Genomic DNA, 24,987 nt, shown 5'->3' with positions numbered 1-24,987 from the left:
GGTAACAGTGACTTGCCCAGAGGCCACTACCACTCTACTGTACAAAACATGTACAAACACACACTCTAGCCTTAATCCTTCTCACAATGGCTAATCTCCTGCAGACAAGAAGGTTTATGCATCTTACAGTCTGGTTAAGTGAGGAAAATTACTTGTGGCAGACCTGCAGGCTAACACGAGATACTGGCAAGTCATTTGAGCATATTTCAGCCAAGAATTTGCAAGTTTGACATGGTGAAACTATGAAAATTCTATTATTACGGGGCTCAAATGGCAGTCATAAAGAACCCAAATTATGCCTGGATAATGGCCCTCATCCTCTTTGACACTATATCCATTGTCCCCATTGATATACAAGAATATATATGCGTATGCTGCCCGCAAAAAAATACTTAAGGTAAGAAGACTGTCTGATTTTAACAACCTCTCACTGACAGGCAGCCACAAGTAAATTGGTTCACAGCTACCTCCTCCGTCCTTGCCAGGAAACAAAAAGCAGACACCCTTAATTACTGGAAGGATGCGGCCAACCCTAGTACTCCGTTTTGGAAGCTTTCAATGATGAGTGGGGTTAAAAATGTGAGACTTAAACTAGGCCAATGGAGAGGAACCATACCATAAAAGCAAACAGGGAAGCCAATTTCAAACAAGTCTGCCATCATCTAATCGACCATCTGCCTGGACACTCACCAACACACATGAGACACACGCACACAAAGAGTGCCAGACTTCACTCCGGGATGCTAGCCAATAACCAGTTGGTAGTACAGCTCCAAATGTTGGTTGGTGTTTGTGTGTGTGTGTGTGTGTGTGTTGAATTTAGTCAGAACTAATCCTACCTACATTTCCGGTAAAGGGAATACCTTTATGCCTAACATTGCATGCTCCGGACAGAGCTGTAGAAACCCAACAGGGTGCACAGATCTCCCTGTGCCATTCATCTATTATTTACCCTGCTTGCACGGAGAAAACGTCCAGCACAAGAATGAATAAAAGCACAAAGGAAAATGCGCTGGAGTGTCATATGAAGGCAGGTTGAAGGAAGAGTATGCTATAGAAAGGTAGATGGGGGGAATGGTAAGGAAACAAAAGTCAGAGGGTAAGAGTAGGGTTCTTGACTGTACCATTATTAAGGATGAGCATAATCATTGATCAGTTGATTGATTGTGTGTCCTAAAGATAACATAACATCTTTGGGAAGGTGGATTTCAGCCACGAATTAGCATAATTTAGGAACATTACAACCATGCATACAGGTTTTGAGAACATAAACTAGGGATCTAACAATTAACTGTAATAACTATAACCGAGGTAAAACTCACATTTGTTAGTATTACCGTTTAAAATTAAAGTTATCGAAAAACCGTGCTACAAACTGTGCTCTCTTAGAACAGAGTGATCGTTCTATTCTCAAGACTACGTGACAGAGGTGTTTTTACGATGTGTTCAAGGACCGCTGAACGGAGTAGGACACCACAATGCCCGCTATAAATATAAATAATAATAATATATTTTATTTTTTATGCACTTTACATTTAAATACATCTTAAAGTGCTAAGTACACAACAATATTAAAAACAATAAAAGCTTCAAAGCAGATACAATACTAAACTCAGTGAGAAATAAGCACAAAACATGTAAAATAGTGAATCTATTTATTTTAGTGATTGAAAAAAAGTAACTTAGTCAAACTATTTCAGTACTTTTTGAGCTCATTCAACAGTACCGCGATAATAATGATAACCGGGATCATTTCCGTCACGATAACCGTGATATAAAATGTTCATATTGTTACATCCCTAATATGGTAAATGGTAAATGGGTTATACTTGTATAGCGCTTTTCTACCTTCAAGGTACTCAAAGCGCTTTGACACTATTTCCACATTCACACACACATTCACACACTGATGGCGGTAGCTGCCATGCAAGGTTAACCAGGACCCATCAGGAGCAAGGGTGAAGTGTCTTGCTCAAGGACACAACAGACATGACGAGGTTGGTAGAAGGTACAAGTACAAGAACCAGGAACCTTCAGGTTGCTGGCACGGCAACTCTCCCAACCGCGCCAATATAAACTCCATCCATTTTCTACCGCTTGTCCCTATTGGGGTCACGGGGGTGCCGGAACCTATTCCAGCTGCATTCGGGCGGAAGGCGGGGTACACCCTGGACAAGTCACCACTTCATCGCAGGGCCAACACAGATAGAGAGACAACAATTAAATCACATTCACACACTAGGGCCAATATAGTGTTGCCAGTCAACCTATCCCCAGGTGCATGTCTTTAAATAAAATAAATTAAATGCATAACCAAATTACTAGTAAAAACAATATTGGGATTGCAATATCTATGTTGAAGATTATTTATTTTTTTCCCCAGGCAATGCATCCAGGGAGTATTCAGATGCACCCCCATGATTAGATGGAGGTGCTCAGAGTCACACTCCTGTGTATTGTGGCAGCTCCACAAGGGAGAGAGAATCAAAGGCTGTGGAACATGATTGTTGATGTGCGAAGTTGTGTGGATGTTGATGTTCCCTTTGTCTACTTACCATGTCTAATTCTGCTTCCTTCTTGAAAGTAGAATATGCTCCATCATATCCATTGGAACGCAGATAATCAGCTATGGCTCGATTTCTGCAACACACAAAAGAGGACCTTTAATTAGTTCTCCTGATTATAATGGCAAACGTGAATCATGATGGCAGGGAGATATGTATTCAACATTGTAAAACAAAGGGGGAAGTGTGCTTAGGGGAACAGCATATCAAGAAGTGCTTTCACACACTTCTAAATGTTTTGTCACACTGATATAATAGAACATTGCATGTATAAACTGAGGCATACAGTACATGTATGCACACACACACACACACACACACACACACCTTCCCTGCTATCTGTCCATCACAAATCTGTCTGTTGTCGATAATGAGATTCTGTGTCTGTGGGCAAATAATATACCACAGTATGAATCCCTCTGGTGTGAATACGAGGTGGGGGTGGGGTTGGGCAATGGCCTAAAGTCTGCACATGCGTATGAATTCAGGGGATGTAGAAATATAATTGCGCATTGAAGGACTCTTTCACGTGAGTACTATTGTTTGACTAAATATAGTGGGTACGGAAAGTATTCAGAAGATTTTAAATTTGTCACTCTTTGTTTTATTGCAGCAATCTGCTCAAATCTAAAATGTTAATTGGATTTCTCATTAATGTACACTCAGCACCCCATCTTGACAGAAAAAACTGAAATGTAGAACATTTTGCAAATGTATTAAGAATAAAAAAATAGAAAATCCCATGTACGTAAGTATTCAGACCCTTTGCGCAATACTTTGTTGATGCACCTTTGGCAGCAATTACAGCTTTAAGTCTTTTTGAATACAATGCCACAAGCTTGACAAACCTGTCTTTGGGCAGTTTTCCCCAGTCCTCTTTACCCATTAGTCTTCACGGCACCTCTCAAGCTCCATCAGATTGGATGTATCTCTGTACATTGCTGCATTCATCTTTCCCTCTATCCTGACAAGTCTCCCAGTTCCTGCCGCTGAAAACCATCCCCACAGCATGATGCTGCCACCACCATGCTTCACTGTAGGGATGGTATTGGCCTGGTGATGAGCGGTGCCTGGTTTCCTCCAAACATGATACCTGGCATTCACGCCAAAGAGTTCAAGCTTTGTCTCATCAGACCAGATCATATTAATTCGCATGGTCAGAGTCTTTCAGGTGCATTTTGGCAAAGGCTTCCGTCTGGCCAGTCTACCATACAGGCCTGATTGGTGGTTTGCTGCAGAGGTGGTTGCCCTTCTGGAAGGTTCTCCTCTCTCCACAGAGGAATGCTGTAGCACTGACAGAGTGACCATCAGGTTCTTGGTCACCTCCCTGACTAAACTAAGATGAATGCAACAATGTACAGAGACATCCTGGATAAAAAAAACAAAGCTTCCCATCCAATCTGATGGAGCTTGAGAGGTGCTGCAAGGTGGAATGGGCAAGGAGGAATGGGCGAAACTGCCTAAAGACAGGTGTGCCAAGCTTGTGGCATCATATTCAAAAATACTTGAGGCTGTAATTGCTGCCCAAGGTGCATTAACAAAGTATAGAAGGAGGTGTCGTAATACTTATGTACATGCGGATTTGAGTTTTTAATTTTTTTATGCATTTGCAAAAAAATTCTCTATTTGTGTTTTTTTCTGTTACACTGGAGTGCTGAGTGTACATTAATGAGAAATAAAATTAACTTTTTTTATTTAACAAATGGGAGCAATGAAACTAAAAGTGAAAAATGTAAGGGTGTCTGAATACTTTCCGTACCCACTGTTAAGTATATTTAGTATTCATTTTCATTTATATATTTTTTAATCTTAAAATGATCAAATGTAATGTATGAATAGGTCAAGTGGGGGTGTCCACTTGATGCGCAGGCCAGCCACAAAAAAATTGCTGCCAAAAAAACAACAAAAATAGGGATGTAACGACAAACTGTGGTAAACACCCGACCGTTAGTATATCGTGACTGATAATTACATTTTCATAAACTCAAGGACTGGCGCCGGGTCTCAAACTTAAATAACATGAAAACAAGAGACATTGCCGTCTTTCCCCTTTTTAAAAACAACATACCCCAATCTGAACTCATAGAAACACATTACTGTCGGAGCAAATAAGATATTCAATTGTGCACATTGAACATACAAGCTGTGCTCTTTTAGAACAGAGTGATCGTTCTATACTAGGGATGATGTTTGATAAGAAATTATCGAGTTTGAGCCCAATATCCAATCCTCTTATCGAACCGATTCCTTATCGAATCCAGATAGGTTGTTGTATATGGAAAAAAACACAATATTTGGTTTAACAAAAGCTCACTTTTATTTTATAAGAGAAAAAAAATAAATAAATAAATGAATAAATATTGACTGTTACCCCCCTAAAAAAATTATATATATATATTGACTGTTACCCAAAGTATATTAAGTGGGATTTTTTAGAAAAACAAATATATACAGTAACACAAAAACAACCTGTCTCTGTGATCACTATAGGTGTATAAATAATAATATAGTGTTAAATAAAATCAGTCCCTTGGGCACAAAACTGAAAATAATACAGCTCTCCAAAAAGTGCACTTCTGCTGCTATTGGAACATACTAACTAAATACACTATGACACTAAGAACACCACTCAACAATTCTTCCCCCCATACATGAGAGCGAAGCTTGGCAATAATTGCATATTGCCTGTTCTGCCCTCACTATACGTGTTGAGGTTATACAGCTTGGCAGACAGCTAACAAACAATCCAAAGGAGATGAATCCATTTAGGCTCTTTATTGTTGTTGATCCTGCTTTGTCTTTTCCTATCTTTACTTTTGTCTTGCACTGGACTGTTATTTTTTTTTTTTTAAACTGAAATACACACAATGACAAATGTATACCGTATTTCCTTGAATTGGCGCCGGGAATATAGTATTCGCCTGCCTAGAATTACAGCCGGGTCAAACTCGTTTCGCAAAATAATTAGCGCATGCTTGGCACTTCCGCCGGGTCAAATATGAGTCATTAAATGACTCCCGCCTCCAGGTGGTAGAGGGCGCTAGTGATCCTTCTTGCGACTACCAGTACTGCAGGAGACAGGTACTGCAGAAGAAGACAACAAGCAGCAAGCATGCAGCAATTGTTTGCTTGCACTTTTAACATGGAGGATTACATATCTAAAATAAAACCGTTTTCTAAACTGGACTTTCAATCGAAGCAGGAGGTAATAATTAAAGGAATATCTCCAGAGACTTTTAAAATTGAAGAAAGATGAGAAAGACTGCCTTTGATCAGAAGCAGCTGCACATGGACCCATCTACAAGTAAAGGTAAGATCATAATAACGTTTTTTTTATTAAATGTGTCTTTAATGATAAGGTATGCGCCGGAGTGAGAAGAGGTTTTAAAATAATTAGAGCATGCTTGCTCATTCCGCATGGTTTTGGTAACCGCAGGAGTGAGAAGAGGTTTTAAATTAATTAGCGCCCCTGCGGCTATTCAAGGAAATACGGTAAGCTATGTGATTCAATTAACATACTGAAATGTAATACACAATATGTAAATATTAGCTTCACACAAATATACAGTCCTATCATCAAACAAATACTTCTGATTGTTGAAACTATTTCGATGGTGGAAATATACGACTGGCAGCCATTTTAAGTCCTCAAAACATCCATTGAAACAGTGCACAAAAATCGTTTTTCAATAAACATCTTAATATCAAACTTAACCACTTTCCACCTTAATATTGAGTTACATAAACAAGTTAAACAGTTTACTTACAGACTTATCTTTTCCAAGGCTTGTAAGAGCTCTAACACAACTTGTCTACTTCTCAATTGTCTCAACCCTGAAGTGCCCAAACTAATGACGCGTAGTATTTTCATATCGCCACAAGGTGTCAATAAGAGTCTACAATCAAATGGGCATAACATTGCAGGTCCCACAGGGCATTTCCTGTACGTGGGAAGGGATTCATTCCCAGGGATTCGAATAAAGAACCAACTCTTTTTCTTTACTATAGTGGCCTCGATAACGGGAACCGGTTCTCAAAAAGGGATTAGAGTCCATGGAATCGGTTCTTTTCCTATCGAACAACCGAGAGAACGGATTTCGAACATCATCCCTATTCTATACTCAACGGGAATACGAGGAGGACATGTTTTTACGGTGTGTTCAAGGATCGCTGAACAGAGTGGGACTTGCTTGGCTACAACCAGCAGACACCCTGCTGATTTGGTCTGAGCTACATTTATAGCCTGAAGCATAACCCACTACATCAGCAAGGGAAGCTGCGTCACATCCACACAGACCTCCTCCGGGCAGCATTACTATGCTCAAAACCGCATCGGCATTGAAACACTATAAACTAAATAAAAGTGACTTATTCATTCATCAAGAAAATCTTATGTAATGCACATGCCTAAGTGCCCTTGGGCAAGGCACACTTTCATACTAGCTTGGCACAACTGTGTTTCAGTGTGTTTGTCACGAATGGTGTTTGCGATTTTCCTTAGTTAGGCTTTGATGTAAATTTTTTAAATTATAAATATCAGTGTCACACCACATTATTGCCTTGATTCCGCTTGTGTATGCGAAGAGCAAACACCTAAAGCCAGGAAAAGCCAGACAAGCTGTAAGGCAGGCCTTGCTTTGAGGAGAATTGCAGTCTGTCAAGACTCCCTGCACCTCACCTTCTGCCCACCTGAATACTTATGACAACAAGCCTCATTAGAGCTCAAGGTTAGTAGGAGGGTAACTACTCCTCTGACAAGCTGCCTACTTATACAGCTGAAGAAGGGACGACGTGTGCGAAAATGAGAAAATGGCAAAGGGAGGTGAGGGAAACGTAAACCCAGAGGGGAGCTTTGATGTGGATGGAGGGGTGTTCCAACTGATAGGGATGTAACGATATGAACATTTCATATCACGGTTATCATTATTTATACCAAGCTCTATTCCAAAAGAAGAAATAAAAAGACACACAATATGCTTTCTAAAAAATAAATACTATTTGTGTGGCTTCTTATGTGCCCTATTATTGTTATTTGAGTGTTTAAAACCTTCACAGGTTAAAACGTAATAAAAATGTACAGTGTTTATTAGAGATGTCCGATAATGGCTTTTTTGCCGATATCCGATATTCCGATATTGTCTAACTCTTAATTACCGATTCCGATATCAACCGATACCGATATATACAGTCGTGGAATTAACACATTATTATGCCTAATTTTGTTGTGATGCCCCGCTGGATGCTTTAAACAATGTAACAAGGTTTTCCAAAATAAATCAACTCAAGTTATGGAAAAAAATGCCAACATGGCACTGCCATATTTATTATTGAGGTCACAAAGTGCTTTTTTTTTTTTCAACATGCCTCAAAACAGCAGCTTGGAATTTGGGACATGCTCTCCCTTAGAGAGCATGAGGAGGTTGAGGTGGGCGGGGTTGAGGTGGGGTGGTAGGGGGTAGCGGGGGGTGTATATTGTAGCGTCCCGGAAGAGTTAGTGCTGCAAGGGGTTCTGGGTATTTGTTCTGTTGTGTTTATGTTGTGTTACGGTGCGGATGTTCTCCCGAAATGTGTTTGTCATTCTTGTTTGGTGTGGGTTCACAGTGTGGCGCATATTTGTAACAGTGTTAAAGTTGTTTATACGGTCACCCTCAGTGTGACCTGTATGGCTGTTGACCAAGTATGCTTGCATTCACTTGTGTGTGTGAAAAGCCGTAGATATTATGTGATTGGGCCGGCACGCAAAGGCAGTGCCTTTAAGGTTTATTGCCGCTCTGTACTTCTCCCTACGTCCGTGTACACAGCGGCATTTTAAAAAGTCATGAATTTTAGTTTTTGAAACCGATACCAATAATTTCCATAATTACATTTTAAAGCATTTATCAGCCGATAATACCGGCAGTCCGATATTATCGGACATCTCTAGTGTTTATTGATAAAATAAAAAGGCAAGCTTTACTTCCGGTTTGTATGACGACACGTGGATTATTTTCCTTTTGTAGACATGTCCGTAAACTTTATATTTATCACTCTCCTAAGAGAGAAGACGTCAATGTGTCTTGTATTCGTGTTAGCATTCGGGATAGATGGCGAGTAGCGCTCTAGTTGTCAGCTCACGATCAACTTCTCCAGGAAATGAGGAGTATCAGCCTACCGCGAGTTTATCAAAGTGAGGTAATCGATCACGGTTAGAGATGGATGATATTGCCTAAAATTTATATTTCGATAAACAGTACAGGCCAAAGGTTTGGACACACCTTCTCATTCAATGCATTTTCTTTATTTTCATGACTATTTACTAGAGATGTCTAATAATATCGGACTGCCAATATTATCGGCCGATAAATGCTTTAAAATGTAATATCGGAAATTATCGGTATCGGTTTCAAAAAGTACAATTTATGACTTTTTAAAACGCCGCTGTACGGAGTGGTACACGGACGTAGGGAGAAGTACAGAGCAGTAGCGTCTCCCAGTCATACTTGCCAACCCTCCCGATTTTTCCGGGAGACTCCCGAATTTCAGTGCTCCTCCCGAAAATCTCCCGGGGCAACCATTGTCCCGAATTTCTCCCGATATCCACCCAGACAACAATATTGGCACTGCCTTTGCGTGCCGGCCCAATCACATAATATCTACGGCTTTTCACACAAGTGAATGCAATGCATACTTGGTCAACAGCCATACAGGTCACGCTGAGGGTAGCCGTATAAACAACTTTAACACTGTTACAAATATGCACCACACTGTGAACCCACACCAAACAAGAATGACAAACACATTTCGGGAGAACATCCACACCGTAACACAACATAAACACAACAGAACAAATACCCAGAACCCCTTGTAGCACTAACTCTTCCGGGACGCTACAATATACACCCCCTGCTACACCCTACCCCCACCCCAACCCCGCCCACCTCAACCTCCTCATGCTCTCTCAGGGAGCGCATGTCCCAAATTCCAAGCTGCTGTTTTGAGGCATGTTAAAAAAAATAATGCACTTTGTGACTTCAATAATAAATATGGCAGTGCCATGTTGGCATTTTTTTCCATAACTTGAGTTTATTTATTTTGGAAAACCTTGTTACATTGTTTAATGCATCCAGCGGGGCATCACAACAAAATTAGGCATAATAATGTGTTAATTCCACAACTGTATATATATCGGTATCTGTTGATATCGGAATCAGTAATTAAGAGTTGGACAATATCGGAATATCGGCAAAAAAGCCATTATCGGACATCTCTAATTTATACTATATATTTGACATATAGTATATCAGTTAAAGGTCTGTGATTGAACATGAATACCATACATTAATATGTTACTTTATTATTCATTTATACTATTATTTTTAATATTATAAGACCAAGCGGTAGAAAATGGATAAGTGTAATTGTAATGAATAGAAACAGTTCTGGATCTGTGTGGTCTTTACAAGATGACATAAAAACTGCATTGTACCATGCACAGGCACAGAGTAGGTGTTGAAAAGTAGGTGTTGATAAAAGACTTCCCTGCTGTGAGATGTTATACCAAGATGTTGCTGGTGCACAACATCTTGTGCTGATAAAAAAAAAAAAAGTTTTCCCTCCACATCTTTATTTACACAAAGTACATTTGTACCGACCAGAGTACCGATGAACACTGGTATCGATAAGCAATATCGATATTGGTATCGATAAAATCCTAACAATATACATCCCTACTTAGAAGTGGCTTTGCACAGTGGAGGGACGTTAGCCCCTAGAGAAGACGCTACATTACGTTGAGGACGCAGTTGTTCGCTTGTTCTTTTCCACATTTGCAGGACATAGCTAGAATAAGTCATCAACATGCATTATCACGATATAACAGTATTAAAAACTATCGTCGTTTAAATTGATGTAATATATATATCTATATCCCGCAACCCTAATCACAACCATTTGCGTTTTGAATGGTACGACAACTTAAATTTAAGTCTTTCATTTTCGAAATTGCAATACTAATTCAAATGTTCTCAATGTCTGTTTAAAAAGAGATACATCTTTTAGTAGATTCTTTTCCTGAATGATAATCTAATCTGCAAGCTAGCACCAAACATTTAAAAAAAAAAAACTGTATATCACCAGCAGAACCCCGTATCCGCAATGCTTTGTGCAAACCAACGTATATTGTGGGGGTTTTTCAGTTCTTACCTAAGTTGACTCATATATGTCACAAGATATGTGGAACATATCTTGAGTTTTTTAGCATAATTCACAAAAAAAAGCATACAGCTAGTGGGAAAAACAAGAGGGTTAAAATGTTTAAAATAGATCCCATTGTTTGGTTATAGAACAATACATAATGATGCAAAAATAGCAGCCAAAAGAAACAAGCAGTAATAAAACAGCATTCATTAGAATTCCTGTCAACAAAAAAAAGAAAAACAGCCTACAGGAGAAACACATTTCAAAAAATTGACCAAGACAAAAAGAAAGAAAATAGAGACAACAATGTAGACGGAAGAGGAGCAAACTGGCTGGTTACTATGGTTACTTGCAGCCTACAGATATGACGTATTGGGTTGGGGAGATAGCGAGGCGAGTGGGCAGATAGAGAAGATTGACTCAAGACATGGAGGGAAGAAATACGAGAGCACACAATACATTAACATTCAAATGTTTCGCAAAACTAAAAAGGAAAGATATCGCCCACCAATCACCATCAATGAATGGTATGAGAGTCTTTCATTGGGAGAACAACGAGGGCGATAGAGAAATGAGACGGGGATGATCTCATCGAAGAGAAGTGAGTCAGCTATCCTTCCAGTCTGAAAATGATTTCATTTCCTGCCTAAATTGCGCTCCACGATCAATACACTGCTCTAAATCCACACCATTACCAGAGATGTGCTTGTTTGGATCAGCCAAGTATCTTTTGTACAAGTTCCAATATTTGACATCACGTTGTCAAATATTTTGTTCAAAGTAAACAACTCATGATGGCCGGCAGACTTGCTAAAATCAGCAACTTAGACACTGTTTTTTGTGGTTTTGTTTAAAAAGGGTCATATTATGTTTTTTTTTCTACATTTAAAACACTTGCTTGTGGGCTACATAACATGTAATGCTAGTTCTTTGGTCAAAATGATGCACAAATTATGTTGTTTGGTCCCCTTTTATACAATAATTGTGTTTAATCAATGAAAACACTGCATGTAATTGATTTGTTCATTTTGCCTGAAATAAACTCAAGTGGTTCTAGACAAGACTATTCATGCCTGTGTTCAATCTCTAAAGGGGGAACTGCACTTTGTTATGCATTCTGATTCGTAAATAAACGCTAGCAAGTGTCAGCTAACAATGGAAGTAATGGGATTCAATCTATTCCGCCTTTTAAAAGGTACTTCAAAACCTCCGTCAACCATTTATATACATGTTGTAAGTGGTAACAGGCACATGTATAATAACATGTTATATTTACGTATTTTGATCATTTTAAGGATATGGTGGCGCATAGATTTCACAAACGCATCACAACGTTCGCTATTTCCTTCAACAACAACTCAACAACTACTTTGGGACAAATGATGATCCACAGCATTATACTGTATCTATGAACCTGACTAGGGATGTCCGATAATATCGGACTGCCGATATTATCGGCCGATAAATGCTTTAAAATGTAATATCGGAAATTACCGGTTTCAAAATTATCGGTTTCAAAAAGTAAAATGTATGACTCTTTAAAACGCTGCTGTGTACACGGACGTAGGGAGAAGTACAGAGCACCAATAAGCCTTAAAGGCACTGCCTTTACGTGCCGGCCCAATCACATAATATCTGCAGCTTTTCACACACACAAGTGAATACAATGCATACTTGGTCAACAGCCATACAGGTCACACTGAGGATGGCCGTATAAACAACTTTAACACTGTTTAAAAATGCACCACACTGTGAAGCTACACCAAACAAGAATGACAAACACATTTCGGGAGAACATCCGCACCGTAACACAACATAAACACAACAACAAATACCCAGAACCCCTTGCAGCACTAACTCTTCCGGGTCGCTACAATATACACCCCCCTAAACCCCGCCCACCTCAACCTCCTCATGCTCTCTCAGGAAGAGCATGTCCCAAATTCCAAGCTGCTGTTTTGAGGCATGTTAAAAAAAATAATGCACTTTGTGACTTCAATAATAAATATGGCAGTGCCATGTTGGCATTTTTTTCCATAACTTGAGTTGATTTATTTTGGAGAACCTTGTTACATTGTTTAATGCATCCAGCGGGACATTAGAACAAAATTAGGGACGGCGTGGCGAAGTTGATAGAGTGGCTGTGCCAGCAATCGGAGTGTTGCTGGTTACTGGGGTTCAATTCCCACCTTCTACCTTCCTAGTCACGTCCGTTGTGTCCTTGGGCAAGACACTTCACCCTTTGCCTCTGATGGCTGCTGGTTAGCGCCTTGCATGGCAGCTCCCGCCATCAGTGTGTGAATGTGTGTGTGAATGGGTAAATGTGGAAATACTGTCAAAGCGCTTTGAGTACCTTGAAGGTAGAAAAGCGCTATACAAGTATAACCCATTTATCATTTATTATTTATAATAATGTGTTAATTCCACGACTGTATATATCGGTATCGGTTGAGATCGGAATCGGTAATTAAGAGTTGGACAATATCGGAATATCGACAAAAAAGCCATTATCGGACATCTCTAGTTATTGATATTATGGATTCTGTTTATTGTGTGGAATAATATGCTCATAAATGACAAATTAAAATAAAAGTACAAAAAAAAAAAGGCAATTGAAAGAAAAGTGCAAAGTGGAGGGTGCCATGTGATGCCTTTGATTGCTTGCTTGAGAGCTAAAAAGGTTGAGATAAGCTCCATCTTAACAGCTGAGTACCGAGCAGTAACATGCTTGGGAAAAAAAGATCATAAGATCCAAGACAACATTGCATTATTTTCCAGTTACATTAGAACAGTAGACTTGTGTCCATTCACATGCAAACCGTATCTAACATATTTCTTGCTGGACAGACAAAAGGGAGCCCCCATCTACCAACAACAAGAGAGGAAGATTAATCACCCGAAAAACACAACAAATATATCATTCCTTTTGTTGATTTGAACATTTAACTAATTAGAAAAAGCCTCTTTTAGATTTTTTTTTCACATTAATGTTAATTAAGTAGATTAACTGTGACCCATGACGATTTCTAATCTACATTTACCACACTTCTCTGCTATCTAGATAATGCGTGTTGGATTAGCTTTGGTGTAAATGTTGCTCTACGGCCACATTCTTAACCCCACTTTCTGAGTAGGTCTGCAAAATGGTTCTGTTGAGATGAATTCAGACTCGGTAGAAAATACATTTCATTGCGTATGTCACTGCTTGTTAAACATGTTATTATGACGATAATACCTTATCCACATTTACTTATGTGGTAAGCAGAACACAACTAGATGGAAAACTTCACATTAGCTCCCTGCGAGTACACCAACGTTACACAATTTTTACACAAAACAAACAGGACAATTATAGCTTTCTATTGTGGTCAACACGACCGAAGCTTATCTAATTTTGTACTGGGCCTTTATGACAAAACAGTAGGCCCGTCGATGTATCGAGCTATGCATCTATATTCAAAAGATTCAACCACATCGATCGGTGCTCTGCAATTTGGCCTTCCGGAAGATATATCTTACATGTACCAATCTAACATTGTTATAAAGCGGAATCAGTCGATGTCATCAGTACTAGGAAAAAGACAAAGTAAAATTTAAGAAAGGCAGACTTTATACGAAGTTTATTACTTTTAATGATAAGGATATTAAACGTTACTCAAGTCCGTCTGCCCGTCTGTGGCGTCATCGCCATCAGTCATCAAAACAAGAATGGCGGATACCAACGGTGGCCGAGAAAGGTCACAACAAGTGCAAACGCTAAAAAACAACAAAGCGGAAAGCCGCAACACAATTGTAAAAGGCACAACAAATACCAACCCCACAACACAATAACAACATGAAGCCACAACACAACTTTAAGCCACAAAGGAATTGATGGACACAATGGAAGTGTCAGCAGAGCAGATTTTGCCGACTGACAGACTGGTTGAGGTGGAAGGTTAAAAACGGTGTAATGAAGATAGTATGTTAGTATTATTCAAAAAGTTTAAAAAAAAAAGTTATTATGACTGATAAGTAAGGGTGTAACTGTACGTGTATTTGTATTGAGCCGTTTCGGTACGGGGGTTTCGGTTCGGTTCGGAGGTTTACGAACGAGTTTCCACACGGACATATTAAGTAGCGTACCGCACGTTGTGTAAACAATGCACACAGAGGCACAACACACGGCATGCTAGCAGCGACCGGGCTACGACAACAAATTTTGTCAAATTTTGTGGACAAAAACAAAGTATTTATTTTATAGACATCAGAGAAGGCGGACAGGCTGTAGCAAACAGTCTCACCACAAAAGAGCAGAGCATCAGTCAGTCAAACTGACATTATCAAATTAACTGAAAACTAAAAAGAAGACAGCAAAAAAGCCTTCCCAGGCATCCAAATCTGCTTACAGGCTCACACCAAAATGATTGAACTTTAGGATTTAACATTTGACATTGTTTAAACTAGGGCTGGGCGATATATCGATATATCGCGGGTTTCTCTGTGCGATATAGAAAATGACTATATCGTGATATTCGAGTATACGTTCTCACGCAGTTGCTTTTAGCTGCGGGCATTACACTACAGGCTCTTCTCTCTCTTTCCTGTCTCTCCTTTTCATAAAACAAGCGCACCTTCTTACATAGGTTCTACGATCGGACTAAAACTGGACTCACTGGTGACGGTGGCAGAGAAGAGGACTGTGGAAAAACTAGTGAGCATCCTGGATGATGCCAGTCACCCTCTGCATACCGTTGTCAGTAGCCAGAGGAGCCTGTTCAGTGCTAGACTGCTTCATCCCAAGTGCAGGACTAATAGACTAAAAAACTCCTTTGTCCCACACGCCATTAGACTGTACAACTCCTCTCTGGGAGGGAGGGGGGGTATTAGAATGACGGGGGATGCAAAACAATAACAGTGTAATACGTTTTTATAACATGGTCCCTAATGCCTAGTTTCTCTTGTTATATTCTTATTATACTGTTATATTTGTATTCTCATTGATGCTTTTTGTTTTTATTCTATTGTAATATTTTTCTATTTTGTTTCCATTTATACCCCCATTATTTACTTTTTTAAATTCGATCTCAATTCTGTACACTGCTGCTGGAATTTTAATTTTCCTGAGGGAACTCTCCTGAAGGAATCAATAAAGTACTATCTATCTATCTATCTATCAATCTATCTATCTATCTATCTATCTATGTCACATACGTATACGCCCTCGCAAAGCAGAGAGGTAGCGGCATGGGTAACGTTAGCTGTGGTGCGAGTGGTAATACGAGAGAAAGAAGGTGCGAATCTGGTAACAAATGAAGGAAGAATTAATTCCCAAGAAAAACAGCAGGGGGTCCATCGTCTGGCGGTGGTTTGGCTTTAAGTGGGAATATGTCGAACAGACAACTGTAATTTGTCAAGTGTGGGGCAAAAGCGTTGCTACAAAAAGTAGCATTTCTGCTAATATGTAGCATCATTTGAAAAGTCACCCGCTAGAGAATGAAGAGTGCTTGAAACTCCGCATGTCAACATCTACGTTCGGTGCCACACCAACAAAATGCCGAGGCAACCATTTCCACATCAAGACCGTATGAAAAAAATAGTCAACCACAGAAGATCACGTCCGCAGGAACTTACCACATAGCGAAGGACATATATTATTTGATTTTCTATTATGCAGCTCATTTTTATTTGACAGTTATTGAAATATCTTGTGACATCATGCACAAAAGTGCACTTTATTTGTTTTAAACTATTGTAGTGGCGTTCTGTACAAAAAGTGCACTTTAATTTAGTGTTGTTTTGATATGTCATATTAGTGACATCATGCACAAAAGTGCACTAATAGCTAGTTTTAAAATGTCTGACAATCTTGCACGTTCTGTTTTGAAATGACATGAATGTTTGTGCTACTGCTTAATAACTGTTTAATAAATACACTTTTGGTCAATTGACTTAGTTGTGATTTCCCTCTCTGCGTGAAAGTTTAAAATGAGCATATATTAATGCAGTATGAACAAGAATGTTTTAATGTAGACACATAGAATCATCATACTGCTGTGATCATATGCATCAAGTGTTCATTCAAGGCTAAGGCAAAATATCGAGATATATATCGTGTATCGTGACATGGCCTAAAAATATTGAGATATTAAAAAAAGGCCATATTGCCCAGCCCTAGTTTAAACATGTATCCAAGATTGTGAGGACATTCATAAGTCAAAAAAGAGTAAAATGTCCCCTATAAGGGGAAATGAAAATGAGTTGCCTTATTTCATATGAACTAAAATGCTACAGGACAGGGCGAGCCTTTAATCCAGAAACTACAGAAAGAAAGGGAATATCTAAGTGGCACACAGGGAGGAAGAATTTCATTCCAGTAAAGTCTTTGTACCAAAGCCCAGAGCTCATAAACCCTTAACTATCCCTAATCACAACTTGGAATGGATTTCAATGATCGGCCAGGTTTCCCAGTTTGAAAATGACCTGGATTACCTTTTTTTTTTTGGCTAGGGAAGACTGAAAAAAGGCGTAATACACATGGGTTCCATTGAATATCAACAAATATTCACTGGCGCTGATTTAATAGTTGGTGTCACATGACCTGTCCCCAGCCACGCCTGAAACTTGACAATCTGAACACTTTCACTTACATTCAAAACTACCATTGTAAATAGTGGGAGTTTAATAATAAGCGATTTTAAAGAAGCTTAATTCATGTTCATCTCTGGAAGCGAGCGAGCGTATCTGAAAGGAAGATATGGGTATCACTTTCGCAGGGTTACACCAGTTGTCATATTACCTCCCAGCTCACATACATGGTCTATTCTGCAGCTGTTAGGACAGAATGAACATGTATTCGTTAAAAGCACATTTCATTGAAAATAAATCATTCCAATTTCTGCTTCAGGGGTTTTCCGTATACTGCGGATTATATTTTTTTTCCTCGCCAGACAATATTATGTAGGCATTCAGGGTCTGAAGGTAATGTACACAAATGTAGCCGTTAAGAGTAGTCTGTGAGAGGACTTGGGGCATATTCTTTGTAGCAGAAATAAATAAGAAAAATAAAAAGACCCATCAGCACACGGGTGCCCGGCAGGTCTCTCAGGAAAGTACCATGTTTGTTACTTCTTCAGCTATTTTTACAAAACGCCACAGGCAGCGAGTCCCCTGACCCTGTAAGACACAAATGTGCTTTTCATCTGCTAGGTTTAAAAAAAAAAAATGTAATTAAAAAGCTGTTTTCCAGATGCTGTGCAAACAAAATTACACCATATTATTGAACAACAGAACGATAAACCCAAAAGGTCTAAGACTAAACGTGCCAAATGTAAGTTTACAACATTTCTTATGACATACAACAAAAGGAACTCGTAACATGTATGATTGCTGACTTGCAAAACTAGCAAGAAACAAAATTAACTGTTATTTGCCAATAACCTTTACACTGACTCCCAGATAAAACGTACCACGTCACAGACAGGTAGCAATGCCCAAGCTAAAAATGTGTCACTAGTTTTCAAACAAGCCGTGCGAAAACCGGATTCACAAACGGAAACAATACCTAGTCAGCAATCATTCACTAACAACTGCGACAAGCTGTGACACCAGAAAGGGAATGCACCAGATGCTTGAGCACGGTGACACCAGTTTCCTGTGAGATGGTAGACCACAGACTGAGAAATAAGGGGCGAGGAGTAGGTCCTGGAAGCTTCTTCTGAATAGTACGGAGCTAATGAGAGATTAGCATTCCAATAGAGTTTCCCATACCAACGGGTCCCGCCCCACAGTGCTAATCTGAAACATACAAATAGACACATTGTTGGGAATGTTCGGTGCCTTGTCATGAAATGCTAAAGTTAAAAGCAGGCACATTCCTCAATGACACTGCAAGATTGACACTCAAATCAACCGTCTTGTTCATTTCAACCAGTTGGAAAAGCAAAAACAAACAAAAACCTTTTGGTCACATCTTGGAAAAAAAAAAACGATGAATAAATAAAACGACCAACGTGGAAATCTAACCATTTCTGTTGTTGAATGCAAATTAAACATGACGAAGACATAGAACACGGAACCAGCAGCAATGCACCAAGTCTGTTGGAACTGGGGACTATTACCGCTTTAAGTTAAAATAATCGCAAAACCGTGATTGATAAAAGGCACTTTGATAAACTCACAGATTGACTGGCGCCAGGTTGCCATCTTAAATGCGAACATGAACAAGAGACATGAACGTCTTTCCCCATTAAGAAAAGATGTACCCCAATCTAAACGTATAAAAACACATTGCTATCTGAGCAACTAAGATATCCAATTGTGCACATTGAACCTACAAGTTACTGTATACCGTATTTTTCGGACTATACGTCGTTTTTTTTCATAGTTTGGCCGGGGGGTGCGACTTATACTCAGGAGCGACTTATGTGTGAAATTATTAACACATTACCGTAAAATATCAAATATTATTATTTAGCTCATTCACGTAAGAGACTAGACGTATAAGATTTCATCGGATTTAGCGATTAGGAGTGACAGATGGTTTGGTAAACATATAGCATGTTCTATATGTTATAGTTATTTGAATGACTCTTACCATAATATGTTACGTTAACATACCAGGCACGTTCTCAGTTGGTTATTTAAGCGTCATAACTTACACTTATTCAGCCTGTTGTTCACTATTCTTTATTTATTTCAAAATGCCTGTCTATTCTTGGTGTTGGGTTTTATCAAATAAATTTCCCCCGAAAATGCAACTTATAATCCAGTGCGATTTATATGTTTTTTCCTTCTTTATTATGCATTTTCGGCCAGTGCGACTTATACTTCGGAGCGACTTCTAGTCCAAAAAATACGGTCCTCTCTTAGAACATGGTGATCCTTCCATACTCAAGAGGAACACGAGACAGAAGCATTTTTATGGTGCGTTCAAGGTCCGCTAAACAGAGTAGGATCCCACAAAAAAATTTTTTAACAATCATACGATTTTATTTGTTACATATTTTTTATGTAAATTCATCTTAAAGTGCTACAGTACAAACCAATATTTAAAACAATAAAAGCTTAGCCATTAAAACACGAAATATTAAGACATACTATCAGTGAAGCATAAACACAAAAAATGCAAATGAGTCGGTTTCCGAACAGTGGGTCCTTTTGTTTTAGTTAATTAGAAAAATAAAAAAGATTTCAGTGTGTGTATAAGTACTTTATGAACACCAACAACACCACGATAATAACTATAGATGTCCGATAATGGCTTTTTTGCCAACATCCGATATTGTCCAACTCTTAATTACCGATTCCGATATCTACAGTCGTGGAATTAACACATTATTATGCCTAATTTTGTTGTGATGCCCCGCTGGATGCATTAAACAATGTAACAAGGTTTTCCAAAATAAATCAACTCAAGTTATGGAAAAAAATGCCAACATGGCACTGCCATATTTATTATTGAAGTCACAAAGTGCATTATTTTTGAGGTTGAGGTGGGCGGGGTTGAGGTGGGGGTGGGGGGTATGGGGTAACAGGGGGTGTATATTGTAGCGTCCCGGAAGAGTTAGTGCTGCAAGAGGTTCTGGGTATTTGTTCTGTTGTGTTTATGCTGTGTTACGGTGCGGATGTTCTCCCGAAATGTGTTTGTCATTCTTGTTTGGTGTGGGTTCACAGTGTGGCGCATATTTGTAACAGTGTTAAAGTTGTTTATACGGCCACCCTCAGTGTGACCTGGATGGCTGTTGACCAAGTATGCCTTGCATTCACTGCTGTGTGTGAAAAGCCGTAGATATTATGTGATTGGGTCGGCACGCAAAGGCAGTGCGTTTAAGGTTTATTGGCGCTCTGTACTTCTCCATACGTCCGTGTACCACTCCGCACAGCTGCGTTTTAAAAAGTTATAAATTTTACTTTTTGAAACCGATACCGATAATTTCCGAGATCACATTTTAAAACATTTATCGGTCGATAATATTGGCAGTCCGATATTATCGGACATCTCTAATAATAACTGATAATTTTAGTCACCATAACCGTGATATGAAGTTTTCATATCGTTACAGCCCGACATTCCACCAAAGGGTACAGATTAGTTCATTTAGGTATGGTACCGGTTGCCATTGTAAAGGGGCTCAAAATATCGAAGACAAATTATTCTACTTTTCACTACCCCTTCTTTGGGGTGCCAGACAAAGGTGCCGCTAAACACCTGTTGCCGTGACGATGGAACAGTCAAATTGTGCAATGTACCATGCCATCCCATGTTATCGTTGAACTAAAATGACATTCCGTCTCACTGGTATAGCATGACTTCAAGTTGGATGTGGCCTGTGGGCCGCTCAATGAGGGCTCCTGCCCTGATGGGGGTACGCCCTCTAGACCGTACACAAGCATTAAAAGAACAGGTATAGTGCAATACAAACACTTTGAAACATTTCTCTGGACTACTGAAAAAAATGATTGAGGGTAGTTTTGGTCACTTACAGTTCATCTCGTTGCCGTTGTGAAAGCACCATGGTGACAGGACGGTGTGACTGGGGCAAGGAGGGAACTTTTGGCAGTAAACAGTGCAACTGCTGCGCTCTCCTCAGTCAGGAGATGAGCTGTGCTGATCCGAACAACACGAGTAGGGGTGAGCCGTGTACTCCAATGGCGAGCTGTTCGTGTAGTCCAGACAAAGACTTCGATCGAATAGGGACCTCAGGAACTGGCCCCCTCCAGGGACAAGAGAATCAGAGAGTCTGCAGACCGGTCAACAGCGGAGTGTACACTGCATCTGGAAGGGAGAAATCAAAGGTCTGCATTAGGTATGCATGACAGATCATAAATAAGCATCAACAGAAAAAATATATACTGGGAAGTAGAAGACATTGATGAGCCAAAACAAATTGCATAAAGTCACCCATCAGACGAGAACAAACTTTTTAAAAGTGCACAACAATTACACGTATCATAGCATGGCACAAACAAAAGAAGACAACTTCCGGGTCTACTGTAAACCATGGGTGATGTCATTTTCGGTATCGTTAATCTTTAATAATTCAAAAAGTATAGCAGCACAATCGATAATTTCACAAACTAAAGACCGTTTTGGTATAATTTGGAACACAAATTAGACTTTCGGTTGAAAGCGGAGAATTCTTTTGAGGCTGATGGCGTCGCTTATGGCAAAATTAATCTATATTAACTCAAAGTATAGCAGCACAATCTATAATTTCAACAACACAAACCAGCAAAACACAGCACAAAAAAATTAGACAATTTTGTTATTGTTTGGAACCCAATTTAGAATGTTTTGCTCGAAAACTGAGAATTTTGGTTGGGTTGTGATGTCACTTACGAAATTGTTAATCTTTAATAACTCAAAGTATAGCAGCACAATCGATAATTGTAACTGCACAAACCCAGCAAACTGATAAGTTTATTTTGGCTTAATTTGTAGAAAACCAGGGGGGCCAACTTCACGATGACGTCACTTTCGGAAATTTGAAACGTTAATATCTCAAAAACAAAAGCATTCCAATCAATATTTATTAGAGATGGGAATCTTTGGGCACCTCACGATTCGATGATGATCATTCAGGAGCTTTGATTCGATTAAAAATAGATAATTGATGCATCTTTAATTTATGTATATTGATGCAGTTTCACATTTATTTTCGTTTCACTAAATAATAGGGGTGTAACGGTACACAAAAATGTTGTTTCGGTATGTACCTCGGTTTAGAGGTCACGGTTCGGTTCATTTTCGGTACAGTAAGAAAACAACAAAATATAAATGTTTTGGTTATTTACCAAAATTGCAAAATCTTCCACCAAAAATATTTTTCTTAGTGGAATATTTGATGTGAAGTAATCGGAACCTTGGATAGGTCAATAAATCATAATAACATTGATTTTGATTCAATATTATGTTTTGAGCAATGACAGTTTGAAAGAAAAAATAACAGCTTTGTTTTATTAGTCAACATTGCAACTTTTTCTAAAGTACATTTAACCTTTAAGCTTTTTTTATTTCACTTTTGTTATGTTTTTGTTTATTTTAATAGTATTTTTAGAATGTGCCGTGCGCCTTTAAAACATTAGCTGTGGGCCGCAAATGGCCTCCGAGGCACACTTTTGACACCCCTGCTATAGATAATAAAAAATTAAATCTGATAAATCTATGGAAAAAAAAGCAGAGGACGCATGCGCGTTTATCATAACTCTCTCGCTCTCTCTGTCTCTGCCCCTCCCTCACCAATGCTGCTGCGCGCACAATTTGTTTTGTTTTTAACCCCTTCTTAACTCTGAACGTACATTGAAAATACACGCAACCCTAACTCAAAATGCCGGACATTTGAGGCATTTAATAAACTACGCCCGGACAGCCCCGCAAAAGAGGACATGTCCGGTGAAAAGAGGACGTAAGGTCAGTCTATCGTAGCCCGGTAGTTGCTAGCATGCCGTGTGTTGTGCCTCGGTGTGCATTGTTTACACAACATGTGGTACGCTACTTAATATGTCCATGTGGAAACTCGTTCGGTACACCTCCGAACCGAACCGAAACCCCTGTACCGAAACGGTTCAATACAAATACACGTACCGTTATACCCCTACTAAATAAGCATTCTTCACTTGGAACGTTTAGAATCAGTGCACTTGTAATAAGAAACAGTCAAATTAATTCCCATCACATTTATTAAATTAATGGAAATGTGTGCAAAACTGAAACATAAGTGCCCTAAAATAAAAGGAGCTCTCTGTCTGCATTACTTTATTTACAATACACAAATAGATTATCGATTGACGTTTATTAATCGATTTTGTAATTGTCCACGTCCAAATTGCGATGCATTTAAAAATCTATTATTTCCCCCACCTCTAATAATTATATTGCACAAACCAGCACAAACAAATGATGGTGGTGGTGACGCCGCTTCCGAAAATGTTAATATTTAATATCTCAAAAATGAAAACAGCACAATCAATAATTTAAAACGGCACAAACCAGCACAAACAAATGACATTTTTTTGGTTGGGCAAATGGGCAGGCTGGCTGAACTTTGATTGACCTATAAAAGAATCTTTAATAACTTAGAAACATAACCAGCACAAACGAATGAGACTATTTTAGCAGAGTTTTGCGAGGGCTGGGGTGCCAACTTCACACAGGTAAATAATACACCTCAATCACGCATTCCTTTGCTTTTTACATGCCATTATTTTCAATATCTACATAGGCTGCTCCACACAATTGTTTCACCAAGTACTTGCGTGTGCTGACCCACATTCACAATCTTCTCCCAGTTTGCCGACAGAACAGAAAAACAGGACGTGGTAGAGGAGGCCAGAATAACGGCCGAGCACTTGTCACATTCCGAAACACTCTTGTCACTATCGCAGCTCCTTAGGAGCTGTCTGACGAGGTGATGAATGGGGATAGCACAGCACACCCATTTTTACAAGTGGGGAGCTTAGTCACTTGACGATTGTGGGATATTTATGCAAAATACATTCAATACAATGGGGGAATATACTGTATGAAGACTAGTAACACACTGACTTGTTAAAAAAAAACTAAAAAAAACTAAGTAGCCAATGGAAGGCCAACTGTGAGCCACGATAAGCCTCTTAGTCTACTGGGACCATGATGACTAAATCTTCAACCGACGAGTAAATAAAAGGCATAAACAAAGCTTTACTTCATTTTGCAGGTCCTTTTTCAGTTCCTTACAATTCCACTCTCTCTCATTTGCTGATATCTTAACTTATACTGAAGTTCTATCAACAATGAGGTGTCAGGTCTTGATTATCATCATTTGTAGATCAATTTAATATTCATCATATAGCAGCAAGGGTGCAGGATATAGTCAGAGAGGGATTTGAAATATGAATGTTATGCCCGAGATCTTTTCAAGGGAACACTGCAGAGTACTACTTATCCAAAATGTTGCAATCTAAATGCATTTGACACTTGCATGACTTCCCTGCTTGGCTGTCGTACATTGTACAGAACTGATAAAGCTAAATATATCTCTATATCTGACACTTGGAACACTGCAGATTGTGCAGCTCCATGGCTTGTGACTGACGTATGCAACAGCCCATTATTGAGCTGTGATGTCAGAACCCGACTGCGGTCCCAGTGACAGTGAAACTCTCGCAGAGTGTAGATTACAGCAAGCTTTTGGTTTCTGGCAGTTTCCCAGCAATGTGCTGTGGTTTCAGGTCACAAAAATACCACAGTGGCTCGAGTCGAATGTGTGTAGGGAATCGGGATGCAACA

General features: G+C 39.2%; 1 protein-coding gene across 1 annotated transcript in view; it reads right to left on the bottom strand.

The window, feature by feature from the left end:
• LOC133663560 (lissencephaly-1 homolog A) overlaps positions 1-24,987 on the bottom strand; it is a 49,883-nt gene that overhangs the window by 15,744 nt on the left and 9,152 nt on the right. Inside the window, exons 2-3 of the mRNA XM_062068114.1 lie at positions 21,204-21,495; positions 2,556-2,640 (exon numbers count right to left, since the gene is read on the bottom strand). Of these exons, the coding sequence (XP_061924098.1) occupies positions 2,556-2,640; positions 21,204-21,235 (117 nt within the window). The 5' untranslated portion in view covers positions 21,236-21,495. The remainder of the gene's footprint in view (positions 1-2,555; positions 2,641-21,203; positions 21,496-24,987) is intronic.

This window comes from Entelurus aequoreus, linkage group LG13, assembly GCF_033978785.1.
Source record: "Entelurus aequoreus isolate RoL-2023_Sb linkage group LG13, RoL_Eaeq_v1.1, whole genome shotgun sequence".
Lineage (NCBI taxonomy): Eukaryota > Metazoa > Chordata > Actinopteri > Syngnathiformes > Syngnathidae > Entelurus > Entelurus aequoreus.
The sequence above is the reverse complement of the archived record's forward strand: the minus strand, read 5'-3'. Positions and strand labels throughout refer to the sequence as shown.